This window comes from Rosa chinensis, chromosome 2 (assembly GCF_002994745.2).
Source record: "Rosa chinensis cultivar Old Blush chromosome 2, RchiOBHm-V2, whole genome shotgun sequence".
In the NCBI taxonomy this organism is placed as follows: Eukaryota; Viridiplantae; Streptophyta; class Magnoliopsida; order Rosales; family Rosaceae; genus Rosa; species Rosa chinensis.
The window spans coordinates 27,411,122-27,424,678 of record NC_037089.1 but is presented as its reverse complement, the minus strand read 5'-3'; the positions used below and the strand labels follow the sequence as shown (position 1 = coordinate 27,424,678).

Sequence of the window (13,557 nt, the reverse complement as noted above, 5' to 3'; positions counted from 1 at the left end):
ATGGTGTAGAGATGATGAATCCTTGAGTAGCTAGTTATGGTTTGTAGTGTTGAGGTGGTTGTGGAGTTGATGGGTGGTAGAAGTGGTGGAGATTGAGTTTGGTGTTTCGATTTAAGGGAGGTGGAGTTGTAGAGAGAAGATGAAGCTAAAGTGAAGTGAGAATTGATGAATGGTTGAAGAGATGATGAAGTTAAGGTCCTTGGTCTCTTCATCAATTATGTCCCCTTGGTCCCAAGATATGCAAGAGATCACTACTAGAATTTTGGCCTTAGACATCACGACAATTACATCGGTGAGGAATTCACGCGATGTAAAAAAATGTCATTAACATCGATTTCTCAAATACCGATTTCTATGTATATTACTGACATCGATATTTACAGTTGACTGATGTCTAAACTTTGATTTAAATTTTTGCGGAAAGACTGAGCAGCTAAGTTAATTTTTTTTTAAAGAAAACGCGGGGATGAAAAGTTGTTTCCCACACTTAGACATATTTGGACTAAAATTGACTTAAGACTGCCCTTACTATTCGACAACCTCCATTCCTCCTCTTCGTTCTACGCCTCCGACCAAACCTCTCATCCTCTTGGTTCTTCAAATCCAAGCAGCACTCGACGCCTCGTCCTCCTTCTTTTTCGAGTCAGACCAGCTCTTGTGCTCGAAGACAGTGAATAGGATCGGAGATCAAGGCCACCGTTTCGGAGAAACTTTGAGCTTCTGAGTCATAGGTAATTCACTAATCTGTGGAATACATGTCTTTGAAGGATTTGTGAGTTTTGAATTACCGATCTGAGCTTTTGTTTCTTAATTTGCTTCCAAGGATTTGTGTTTCATCTACCGAGGCATTCTTCATTGAGCTGGGCAAAGTTCGAAGCTTTGCATGACCATGTAACTGGAGCTTTCTGGCCATTCTTTATCTCTGGTTCGCTCTTTCTCAATTCTTGTCATTGTTTGTCACTTTGGAAAATTTTGGAGATTTTGTTGAGTTTTAGGTTTCGGTTTTTGCAAATTTTGGGTCTTAAACTAAACCATAAGCTTAAATTTCCAAACTTTGTTGGACCCATTTCACCAAACGTAGCATACATGTCCTTGAGTGGTCCGCCAATGTCAAATTTTGCTTGTTTATCAACTAAAAATCTTTACATTGTCGATGTGATTTGCTTCAAGGAAGGTGCATGCTTTTGTGTTTATGCTTCAATGATGGCTTCGATGGTAAAGTTTTAAGCTTTGAGATGAGTACTGATATGGGTATTGATTGTTTTGATTAATCAGTTTCTGGTTGGTTCTGATTTTGTTCTTTACCTATTCATTCTTGAAATCTGGCTTATACTTGCTCTTTTAGGAAAGTTGTTTTAGAATTGTATCTATTGTGTTTTTGGGTTTATTTGAGTTAACTCTGAACTAGGGTTGTCTTACTGGTCTTGGATTCTGTATATTTCTTTTCTAATTGCCAATTGTTTGGGCTCAGTTGTGATTCAGAGATGGAGCGTCTTCTTTCTTTGTCCTTTTGCTTTGATTGCAGCACGTTTTGACAAATTCTCATTCCATTATATTAATCAACACTATTTGTCATTATCTGCAGGTTTTCACCATTTTTCCACGATCAATCTTTCAGAAAGGTAGGCTTTTGATAATGACCTTGCTGCCTTGTGTTTGTTGTTGCCACCATGTCCTGCTTTGATTGTGACCACCATTTACCACCGATTCCAGAAAACAAAGCAATTTAAAATGGCTTCTGCACACATGCTTGCATACTTGGCCTTTTGTCTTCTTGTTCATCACCTCCCTTTTTTACCATCATTTGCAATTGTTAATCATGCAATATATATTTGAAGACTCCTGCCATCATTTTTGTCAAAAAGTACAACAAGCCTTTCATGCTTTGAATTATGCCAAGCAATCCATGACTTAATAATCAATTATATATGCTTGAAAGCTTATCTTACAGCACATATAATCAATTATATATTTTGAAGGGCCATGACTTGCAGCACGTTTTAAGAAGCCCTGACATGATTAAAACTATTTGTTGTTTGGCAAAGCAATTGTTAATTGAACCTTGTTGCTACACTTTGTATTTATCTTCTAACTAAACTTGTTAGCACTCCAAAGATTAATTGATTAAACATGCCATCTTTTTTTGTCTGCTAGCTTCTGGTGTACAAAGCTTAATTCTTTATGTGTCTAGCAACTGCAAGATTGAATTAATTATAGTCACGGGTGTTTGATTTTTGCAAGTTCCAGATTGAGGCTTAATTAACGTAGCTGTCATTTGTTATTAACCATGTCTGGCACTGCTGCAGCACATCACCGCCTCAAATGGCTTAACAAATTAATTCAGAATGTCACTTTTGATTGTCAACACCTCTTCACCACTGCACACTGTACTTGCTAACTGTTCTCTTTCTTTATTCGTGAACATTAATTTATCCTTTTCATTTCAGGCATTATTGTGTCTCCACCGCCTAGCCCTACTGCCAATCTTTCAAAGGTAAGCACCGCAAAGAAATAGTGTCCTACAGTTCCACCCTTTTTTTTGTTAATTCTAACCCCTTGTATTTCCATTTTGCAGCTCTGCCTTCTGACTCTTTTGTTCCATTTTGTTTGCAGGTTACAGAGAGGGATTAAAAACAACTATTAAAGGGTGAGGGTTCGACTATTTCTTTTGGTTGTATGGCTTTGTATGGGTTGTTTTTGTATGGCAGCTTGTATGTGTTGTTTTATATACGATAAACTGTGGTAGTGATTGTAAAGCATGTTCCTTTTGATGTTATATATTGAATTTAAAATTTGAAATTGTTATGATTGAATCTGTGTGTTCAGAAAAACGTGGGGATGTTTATGCTTTGCTTTTCTATCTACTGGCGGTTGGAAGTGGCCTTTTGATTGGTGGATTAGAGGCTTCAGAAAAGGAAGATATATGCATGTTTGGTAAGTGTAGGATTGGGAAAACTATTCCTCTTAATCACCAGCTTAGGATTATTCTTTTTGTATTTTGGTTTTGACATTTTGGGTGCTAACTCACCAACCCATCTAACTGATTTCAATGGTCAGTTTCCAAATACGTGAACTGGTGATGGAGCTTGAGATTATGGTATAGTAGATGAATTAAAAGCACATAAATACAAGAAACTGAAAAGAAAAAATATTAATCTTGGAACTCAAACAGGAAAGAAAAGAGTTGGGGTCTATTGGTGCTAATTAAATCTTACTTACTTTACTGTAAAATTGAAGTGAGATTTATTTGATAGTTGCACCACCATTCGAAACAAACATAAGAAATTTGTTCATATTTTCTAAAGCAGATCAGTATGTCCAGTTTCTAGTATGGTCTATATTATAGTCTACTTTTGTGTTTAACAAAGGTTACTAGTAGATTACAATATGAAAGTACCAACGTTCGAAACTTATTTTTATTGAGACGTCCATTGAAATAATAATCCTTGTTTTTTTTTTCTTTTTTAATTTCCAGACGGCATTAGTCATTAATATTTTAACACCCTCATTTAAGAACATTAGCTTTATGTTATTAACTTAAATATAATCAATTATGTATCTTGTACAAATGTTATCCCATAGTTGTGTATTAATGTTCCAGGTTTAATTGTGAATAAACAGCTGATTTGAACTACGTTTTTTATTGTTTGCACTTCTCTTATATATACTATGAAGCAATCTACATACTTGATGTTTCAAGAAAGGTTGTTGTTTTACTCAATTTATGATGTACTTAAGGGAAATAAGATGTATTGATTTGATTTTGGCCTGGTTTGTATGTCCTAAATCTGTTCACTGGCTGATGCTTTAAGATTGTGTATAATCAGATTGCTTGAAACAAATATACTATAGTTCTTAAATTCTACAGTTATCTGCCAATTGCTTTAATTCAGACTTATATCCGTATTATTTAAAGGCTGCTACTTTTTCTAAACTTCAATATGCTGGCAGGAGAGCATCCTTGTAGAGGAAGTGTTTGAACAATTGAAGCGTACAACAGAGGGTCTGAAATTTGAGGAGCATTTAGTTTCAACAATCACTTCAAGATAAATCCAAGTGTTCAGGTAAGCAATCCAACTCTTATAGACTTTGGTTTGTGCATGAAGTTTAAGAATTCTTGAAGTTTTGAGTTTGGTTTGATGCCATGACTTCATTAATTTCAATTTTTTTTATTGTTTTTATTTTCTTTTAAATTTCAGCAATGGATAAATCTTGGATAAATGCAGATAGGGATACTTTAAAATATGAATTGGGTGTTGAAAATTTCTTGATTTTTGCTGAAGAAAATGCTAGTAACCGTAAGAGAATTCGTTGCCCTTGCGCTAGATGTGTAAATTTCAAAAAGACGTCGATTAAAGTCATTAGGGGACATTTGTATGATTATGGCTTTAGTTTGGGATACACAAACTGGATGTGGCATGGAGAACCTACATTGTCCTCCTGTGCCAGTGCACCTAGTTGTTTAGGCCTGCCTCCAAAGGCTCGATTTGGGTCTGAAACTGTTGATATGTGCAGCCTTCAATGAAGGTGATTATGATGAGGAGTCATATGAGTTTACTAAGTTTGTTGATGAAGCAGAAAGACCATTATTTGAAGATAGTGAACACACTAAGTTAGAGGCACTAGTGCAACTTCATAATTTGAAAGCTAGGTTTGGCATGAGTGACACTTGTTTTTCTGAAATACTTGCCACTGTTGGGTCTTTGCTTCCAAAGAATAATGTATTGCCTCAAACTCATTATGAGGCAAAGAAGACTCTCACCAATTTGGGGCTGCAATATAAGAAAATACATGCATGTCCTAACGACTGCATATTGTATAGGAAACAATTTTCTGTAGCAACTACTTGCCCTAAGTGTGGTGTCTTTCGTTGGAAGTTAAAGAGGGGATAAAACTATAAAAGTTGGCCAACCCGCCAAGGTGTTGTGGTACTTTCTTATAATTCCCAGATTTAAGCGCTTGTTTAGATATGTTGGAACAGCTGAAATGCTCACTTGGCATGAGGATAAGCGAACTAAGGATGGACAAATGCGCCATCCAGCCGATTCTCCTGCTTGGAAGTTGGTTGATTATAAGTGGCCCGAATTTGCTAGTGAATCGAGAAATCTTCGGTTAGCATTGTCAGCAGATAGTATCAACCCACATAGCTCTCTAAGTAGTAGGTATAGTTGTTGTCCTGTAATGTTGGTGACTTATGATCTTCCTCCATGGTTATGCATGAAGAGGAAGTTTATGATGTTATCTCTATTAATTTCTGGTCCAAAACAGCCGGGAAATGACATTGATATTTAGTTAGAGCTATTAATTGATGATTTGCAAACTATGTGGGATGGAGTTAATGATGTGTATGATGCTCATAGAAAAGAATACTTCACTCTAAGAGCTGTTTTGTTGTGGATCATCAATGATTTTCCTGCTTATGGAAACTTGTCGGGGTGCACCACTAAAGGTTATAAAGCATGCCCAATTTGTGGTGATACAACTTCAGCCATACATTTGCCCCATAGTAGGAAAATGTCTTATGGCTGCCACCGTAAGTATCTACCTCGTTATCATCCTTATAGGAGGGAGAAAAAAGCATTTAATAATGAACAAGAATTTGAAGTTACACCTACACCACTATCCGGAGAGGAAGTATTTAAGAGGGTAGAACATATTAACTATGAGTATGGCAAGGGAAAAAAAAAAAGAACTCCGATTCTCCCGGTACTTCTTCTTGGAAGAAAAAATCCATTTTTTTCAACTTGGAGTATTAGAAATCTCTTCATATTCACCATGCTCTCGATGTGATGCATATTGAGAAGAATGTTTGTGAAAGTGTGATTGGTACATTACTAAACATGCCTTCTAAAACAAAAGATAGTGTGGCTACCCGTTTAGATATGGTTGACATGGGTGTTAGACTTGATTTGGGTCCAAATATTGGGGAGAAAAAAACCTATTTACCTGCTACCCCATATACTTTGTCAAGGGTAGAGAAGATAAAAATGTGTACTTCTTTCTTGTTTATGAAAGTTCCTTATGGTAATTCATCAAACATAAAAAATTTGGTGTCTATGGATGATTTGAAGCTGTATGGATTGAAGTCACATGATTGTCATACATTAATGCAACAGTTGCTTCCTGTGGCCATTCGTTCGGTGCTTCCTAAGCATGTTCGAATCTCCATAATGAGGCTGTGCTTCTTCTTTAATGCTTTGTGCACCAAAGTGGTTGATGTCTCAAAGTTGGATAAGTTGCAATCCGATTTGGTTTTGACCTTGTGCGGGCTAGAGAAGATATTCCCTCCCTCCTTCTTCGACATAATGGTACATCTTACTGTGCACCTAGTTAGAGAAGTGCGATTATGTGGTCCCATTTTCTATAGATAAATGTACCTATTTGAACGGTTTATGAAAGTTTTGAAGAGGTACGTTCGTAACCGTTTTCATCCAGAAGGTTGTATAGCCGAGAGTTATGTTGGAGAAGAATCTATGGAGTTTTGCTCCGAGTTTGTTCAACGTTGTAATCCAATTGGAGTTCCTAAGGATCAAAGTAAGCTCTGTGGCCCACTTTCTACTGCGAAACTTAAGTGCATTGATGAGAAAGAGAGAGATCAGGCACATCTTCATGTGTTATCCAATAATGCTGAGGTGGATCCGTATAAGATGTAAGTACATTAACCTTATATTTTTATCTTATTCCTTTATTTTAATCTACTATGAATATTGCAGCAGACATATCCTCATTATTCTTTTATGTGGACAGCGCACATAAAAACATTGTAGAGCAGCTGTATGCTGGGAAAAAGAAGAGTAAACAGTGGCTTATTAGTCATTGAAGAGATTTGGGAGGTATCGAGTGCTAAGGATAAAAATCCGGTGGAGAGTGATATGACATTTTATGGGGTCATTGAAGAGATTTGGGAGGTTGATTATCATGATTTCAAGGCCCCTTTATTTTTGTGTCGATGGGCAGAGAATCAAAAAGGAATTAAACAAGATGAGTTAGGTTTTACATTGGTAAACCTTGATAGGCAAGGCCATAAGAAAGACAAATTTGCTTCTGCTGGTCAAGTGAAACAAGTTTTTTATGTGGAAGATCCCATCGATGCAGAGTGGTCTGTTGTACTAACAACCCCAAACAGAGATTACCGTGACTGTTTCTATGAAGATGATCTAGGGGACACCTCTATGGAACATCAACCGTTCTGTGCAGAAATACCTTCGCCTTGTGATGAAGATGAGAATGAGCCTGATGCCACTTACATGAGAGCGAATGTGGAGGGGTTTTGGGTTGACCAATTCACCTCTCCAAGAGAACAATAGTTAGGCTTGTATTTGGAGTTAAAACACTTTTTAATTGCTGTTTCATGACTTTGAATCAACTATGTGATTTATTTAAGTGCATTTGTTTGTGATAGTCTTTGATGTACACTTCACTATTTACTGATTTAGCAGGTTACTGTTTTTAAGTGTTTTGTTTGCCTATAACATTTATTTGTGCTTTGTCAACAGATAGTTGGAAGCAATGGGTTCTAAGAAGAAGGAAAAGGTTGAAAGAGATAAAAAGCCAAAGAAAGAAGCTGATTTGGAGACTTGTTCTGAGGCTGACAAGGTGGCTGATAAGAAAGCAGAATCTGAATCTGCAGAGACCATCACAAGCACCGAATCAACTAAAAGAAGAGGGAAGCGAAGTGTGGTGGAAATGTATAAGGTTGTGATCGAGAAGGCTTTGGGAAAAAAATTTAAAGTGACATACACCGACACCGGGAATCCCAATGGATGAGTACGACACACTTTGCAATCATATATAGGGATGCTAGCGCGGAAAATGGTGCCCATTAACATTGTAAGCTGGCCCGAAGTAGACGGTGAATTGAAAGATAAAATTTGGATCGACGTCCAGGTATTGATCCATGCTATTCTTTGTCAATTGATTATATCTATTCAGTTTTGTCAGTAAGTGTTCAGTTCACCATGTTGTTATTTCAATTTCTTATTGTTAGTGTAGCTGCTGATCAATAAGGAAAGGAAATTTGTGGTCTGTTTAGTATTTGCAAGTAGAAAAATGTAGAGTTGGAGAAGAATTGATCTACGTACCTTTCAATTTTGCAGCGATATTATGTTTGGATTATAGGCTTATATGCCAGGAAAGTGTTGGGCATAGAGATTGAAGTTATGAATTACTTTGTTTTGGTTGCGTAACCATACCGAACACCTATTTCTTTTCAATTTTGAGGATTATCATAATCCTTTATAATGCAGGGAATAGTGGGGGATTGTGTTAGCATTTTACTTTTCAAAAAGTTTAGAATGAAATTGTGGAAATCATTTTATCTAATCAAAGAGAATTGGAACTGATTTTTCTCCTAACTTTTGCAATGAATTGTGACCAGTATGAATAATGAGTTTTGGAGTGTTCAAGCTACTGTTATTTGGACCTTTTTTTCCAACTTGCGCAGCCAGATTTGTTAGTTGTCAATTTCTTAGTATGTCCAGTTTGTTCTTACATGTCTATTACTCATCTTTGCGCAGGATACATTCAAAGTGGCCCCTGAAAGCAAGAAATTAGTATTGACATTTGCTGGCACTAAATGGAGACAATTCAAGACCAACTTAACAAATAAGTATGTGTTGCCATACTTGGGAAAGAAGAAGAAATTGAGAAAGGCACCAAAGCAGTATGCATTCGTTGGGTTACAGCCATGGAAGGAGTTTGTAAGTCAGAGGACTACAGAGGCATGGCTGGTATGATGAGTTTACATAGAAGGCTGTTATAGTCTATATTGAGTACTTTTATGATTTTAATCTAACTTTCACACATGCACTTTAATATAGATGATTTGAAGTCTTAATTTTCTGTGCAGAAACTTCATAATGACCAAAGTAAACGAGTCAAGAAGAGAAAATACCATCATAGATTATCAAGAAAAGGATATATTGGACTAGAGGAGGAATTGGTAAATTATAATCTATTCTTGTGATACATTTTTTAGCTTAATGATTTCTAAACGCTTTATATACAATGTATTTACTATTAAGTTTTAACCGCTGCACGGAAACATTCTTGGCCTGAAGGAGAGGTTATTGACCGTGCAATTCTATGGAAGAAGGCCCGTGTACTTAAAAATTGGGAGATAAGTGAGGAGGTGACACCGATTGCAACAAAGATAGTAAGTATCACAGAAACGGTTGTTTCATTAGGCATACATGAATCTGATGGTGACATTGGAAAGTAGTTTAAACCTTTGGGAAATGAGTAAGTATTGTTAAGTTTAAATCTATTGTTAATCGATCCTTCCTCAACTTGATTAGGCATATATGAATCTGAAAGTAATCATTTCTTATAACCTCCTGATATTGATGTTTCGGAGTATAACAATAAGCTCTTTGGCTGATACTACATATTTTGTATTAGTTGTGCTACTGCTTCTGATGGGTTTTCAATAATTTATAGTTTATATCTATTGTTAATCGATCCTTCTTCAACTTGATTAGGCATATATGAATCTGAAAGTGATCATTTCTTATAACCTCCTGATATTGATGTTTCAGAGTATAACAATAAGCTCTTTGGTTGATACTACATATTTTGTATTAGTTGTGCTACTGCTTCTGATGGGTTTTCAATAATTTATAGTTTATGACCTCATGTAATGTATCTTTACATATCTTATCAGGATGAATTGATGGAGAAGAAAAGGAAGGGTGAGCTAGAAATTTCAGGGAGTAGTGATGTATTATCTCAAGCACTAGAAACTCATGAACATTCGGGTAGGGTAAGGGGTGTTGGAGTCTTCGTGAATCCGTCTACCTACTTTAAGCTTCCAAAGCAGAAAAGGGTGAGAATTACTAAGGCATAATTACTGGCACGTGATAGAGAGCGTGATCGGGAGCTGGAGGAGACAAAGAAAATAATTCTTGAAAAACAAGCAAAGGCAGAAGAGCTATTACATAAAAGGATTGCTCAATTAGAAGCATTGATAACAGAAAAGGCAACCTATACACCACATTCCCCTATATCAGATAAAGGCAGTTTCCATGATAAAGAAAAGAAAAGGCCAATTGATCTTGATGTTGACAAGGTGCAAGAAAATGTAGATGATGGTGAGATTGTTCCTCCCCCTGCAGATATGGTAAATATATTACACCTATTCCAGTTTCAATGTTTGTCTTCTTTTAATGTGTGTAATCTCATTGCTATTTGGTAATTTGTGAATATGATTTTTCTTCTAGGGTGGCACCTGCGAGTTGGCAGTGAATACCATCAGCAACATAGTTGCTTTTGGTACCGTATTCGATGACGCGGATATTAACAAGACGATACATGGAGCTCCATTGAAGGAGGGGTGTGTTAGAGTGTCGGTGGATGGTGATATTCAAGGCGATGCACCACTACCTTTCCCTATAGTGGGTGAGATGGAATTGGTTCGAGAAGCGGTTGGAAGTCACGTGGCTTGGCCTGAGGAGTTTGTTATTCAAAGACAACCAGTGAAGGTATATATGGATCTATATGCTGTTGCATATTGTAGGTTCTGTCTTATATTGCAGCTATAGGAGTACACATTATAGTTAGTTTGATTAAATGATGATGTGATTCAATTTCTTTGCTAACAGAAAAAGAAAAGAAATATGGATTTTGTCAAATCAATGTTCAATAAAGTTGAGCTTCCTCCATTTGTGCCCAAGCGCTGTAAGTTATTGTACAAACATGCCACAACAATCATGAAACAAACTAGTGAGGCAATAACCACAGTGTTGGATGACAATGTCTTTGGCATACACAAAGAACTCTTTATCTTGGCTGAGAATGTGATTGATCTCATAGAAATGAAAAAGATTGGCCAAGGAGTGATAGCAGCATACATGGTGTAAGCACCTTCTTACTTGGACATGATTTTTGATTTTGTATGTCTCAAGTTTCAACAATTTAATCCCAGATTTTTTTACATAGGCAACTACATGAACTTATTACTGAACGAGACGAGTTGGAAACTTTTGCCTTTAGTGATCCTGCTGCTACATATAATTGCGAGAGATCAAACTTTAGTTCCTACTTAGTGAATCGGTTGAAAGAGGGAAAGACTGATCGCATATTCTTTATGCCCTACAATCCTGGGTAACTATTCTTCATCTCTTTTGGTGGTCAGCTGCAGTTTGTTTAGTCGGTGATACATTATGTAGGCTACATTAATAATGTAGGGAACATTGGATATTGACAATCATATGGGAGGATGAAATCTACATCTTGGACCCTTAGGGAAAATCAATCCATTACCAAGCATGGGAGAACTCTGTGATAAAGTTAGCACATGCATGTCCTTGGTTTTTTATTTTCAATTGTCTATATAACTAAGTTATTTTCTGCTAGATAATGACATAGTTTGGTTGTGCAGTGCAATTAAAAGTTTCAATGCTGAAACGGGTAGCGCTAACAAGGTGTCGAAATTGAAACTATTTCCGGTTAGTATGATATATGTGGTTGATTAAGTTACGATATTCTATTTAGTATGAACTTTCTAATTCAATAATGTGAATAAACAGGACGTACCTAAACAATCGGGTGGAGTTGAGTGTGGCTATTGTGTAATGCGATACATGAAGGACATTATAAATGATGACACGCTTTCATTTCTGACCAAGGTATATACATTATAGTTTGATGGAAACTTTGGTTTAATTATAGTGGGCTGATTTTGTAGTGTGTTTATAGTGGGCAGATTATGACTTATGTGGGCAGATTTTATAGTGGGCAGATTATGACTTATGTTATTAAATATATTCATAGTGGGTAGCGAAGACTCGGCAAGTATACACCCAAGATGAACTTGACGAGGTCCGCATTGAAGTAGCTGACTATTTGCAGACTTTACTATAGATGCTGACTCTACGAAAGTGATTTTGAGTAAGGCTAGTTAGATTTTGTAGAACCATTTTGAAGTAGAACGTTGTACAGTTGCAGGTGAACTAAACTGCATATAGTTGTTACAATGGTCTATTTTGGGTTAGCCTTGATGTAGGCTGGGGTGTTTTTGCCTATTTTTGAAACTATTAACAATTCTGCTGTTCGACAGAAATTAATGCAATGCCCCATATTCAATTAATTCATAATGTCATGTTATCGAATGTGGATTACAAACATTTTAGCAGCTATAATTAATTTCTTGGACATCATCTCATATAAAGGATATGATGTATATACACCTGTTTCAAATCAGTGTTAAACTACAAAAACGATGTCAATAAAGAGATAATACATCAGTTTCGAAACTAAAATCGATGTCTCGTTTTTCATGGATAACGACGTATTGAGTAAGAAGCAATGTTTAAAAAACTGATCGACGTCGATGTAAACTACAGGGAACGATGTCTGGCATCAATGTGGACATCGATTTACAATTTGGGAAACGATGTCTGGAATCAATGTGGACATCGATTTACAATTTGGGACATCGATTTACAATTTGGGAAACGATGTCCGAAATGAATGTGGATATCGATTTACAATTTGGGAAACGATGTCTAATATTAATATGGACATCGTTGTTAACCTAAAACCTGATGTAATATAGTAAAATGGACATCGCTCCATAAAAGGAAACGATGTTTATTATAATAATGCACATCATTTATTATATACTAAGGAATGTATATTGAATCTTAAATAGTAGGATATATGGAAAATATGCGTGAACCTCACAAACGGCAGGCAAAATGAAAAGAATCCGATGCCTGATATCATATAAAACATCGTTTCTAATATGAGTAACGATGTTAAAATGAATACTTCTGCTATTGGACCTATACTTCATTAAGCATTAAATGCCAAAATATGAAGGTTTAACAATATCTAAACACACTAATATATCATCATAATAACTGTTTTACATCGGTTCCATAAGCGTATTTGATGTCTATTGTTGAACTAGACATCGGTTTTTGACCGATGTCTTTTTGTTCGTGATCTTTAACATCACCCACTAAGACATCGGATGGTTTTTTTTTATTTTAACATCGGTTTCTGGCCGATGTCTAAGGTAAAAATCCTAGTAATGCCTTTACACCATTGTCCCCCAAATGGTCTCAAAATTGTAAGATGACAAAAAGAACAAGGTGGAGAGAGATGTTCTAATTTCAAAATGGTGAGAGATTCTCACAACCATAGTCCTCCTTGGCTAGAAAAAGGGTCCTCCACAAGTGAAGACTTGCTGGAAAAGTTGCCAGAAAATCCCATTTACGTTTTTCGCCCAAATTCCATGTCTTCTTCTTCTAGCTTCAAATCTCCGCATTTCAAGGTCCATCTGATCATTTTCTTCTCAATGCATGGTTCCTACAAATAAAAGAAAATGGATTAAAGAGGGTGAAATAACATGGAAGACAAATCAATTTATATAGTTTTGGGGTACAAATGCATAAGTAATTTGTGATTTAACACACCACAATTGTCTGTATTGGTGAGCAGAACATCTGGTTTTTCAAGGATGCATGAGAATAACTTCTATCGATTTATAGTTGTATTACTTTCTTATTTCCAAAAAAGTAAGCTTTATTGTAGTAATTGGACAACCATTTAGTG

The 13,557-nt window shown here is 36.2% G+C and overlaps 1 protein-coding gene across 1 annotated transcript; it reads left to right on the top strand.

Annotated features, from left to right (window-relative positions):
* Positions 1 to 613: 613 nt before the first annotated feature.
* Positions 614 to 12,067, top strand: LOC112190082. The gene is made up of 18 exons (XM_024329510.2): positions 614 to 731; positions 824 to 925; positions 1,586 to 1,622; positions 2,448 to 2,494; positions 2,614 to 2,647; positions 2,827 to 2,934; positions 3,952 to 4,064; positions 7,497 to 7,887; positions 8,517 to 8,729; positions 8,849 to 8,941; positions 9,060 to 9,154; positions 9,662 to 10,117; positions 10,218 to 10,478; positions 10,599 to 10,852; positions 10,936 to 11,100; positions 11,378 to 11,444; positions 11,526 to 11,624; positions 11,770 to 12,067. Exons 12-18 carry the CDS (start codon positions 10,115 to 10,117, stop codon positions 11,857 to 11,859), a joined length of 939 nt encoding a protein of 312 aa, XP_024185278.1. The 5' UTR covers positions 614 to 731; positions 824 to 925; positions 1,586 to 1,622; positions 2,448 to 2,494; positions 2,614 to 2,647; positions 2,827 to 2,934; positions 3,952 to 4,064; positions 7,497 to 7,887; positions 8,517 to 8,729; positions 8,849 to 8,941; positions 9,060 to 9,154; positions 9,662 to 10,114; the 3' UTR covers positions 11,860 to 12,067.
* The last annotated feature ends 1,490 nt before the right edge of the window (positions 12,068 to 13,557 follow it).

Bases quoted from the DNA above. Each gene is read 5' to 3' on its own strand.
- LOC112190082 (XM_024329510.2), top strand. The intron at 11,101-11,377 runs GTAACTATTCTT...TTGGTTGTGCAG, and splicing joins TTTATGCCCTACAATCCTGG to TGCAATTAAAAGTTTCAATG. The intron at 11,625-11,769 runs GTATATACATTA...ATATATTCATAG, and splicing joins CGCTTTCATTTCTGACCAAG to TGGGTAGCGAAGACTCGGCA.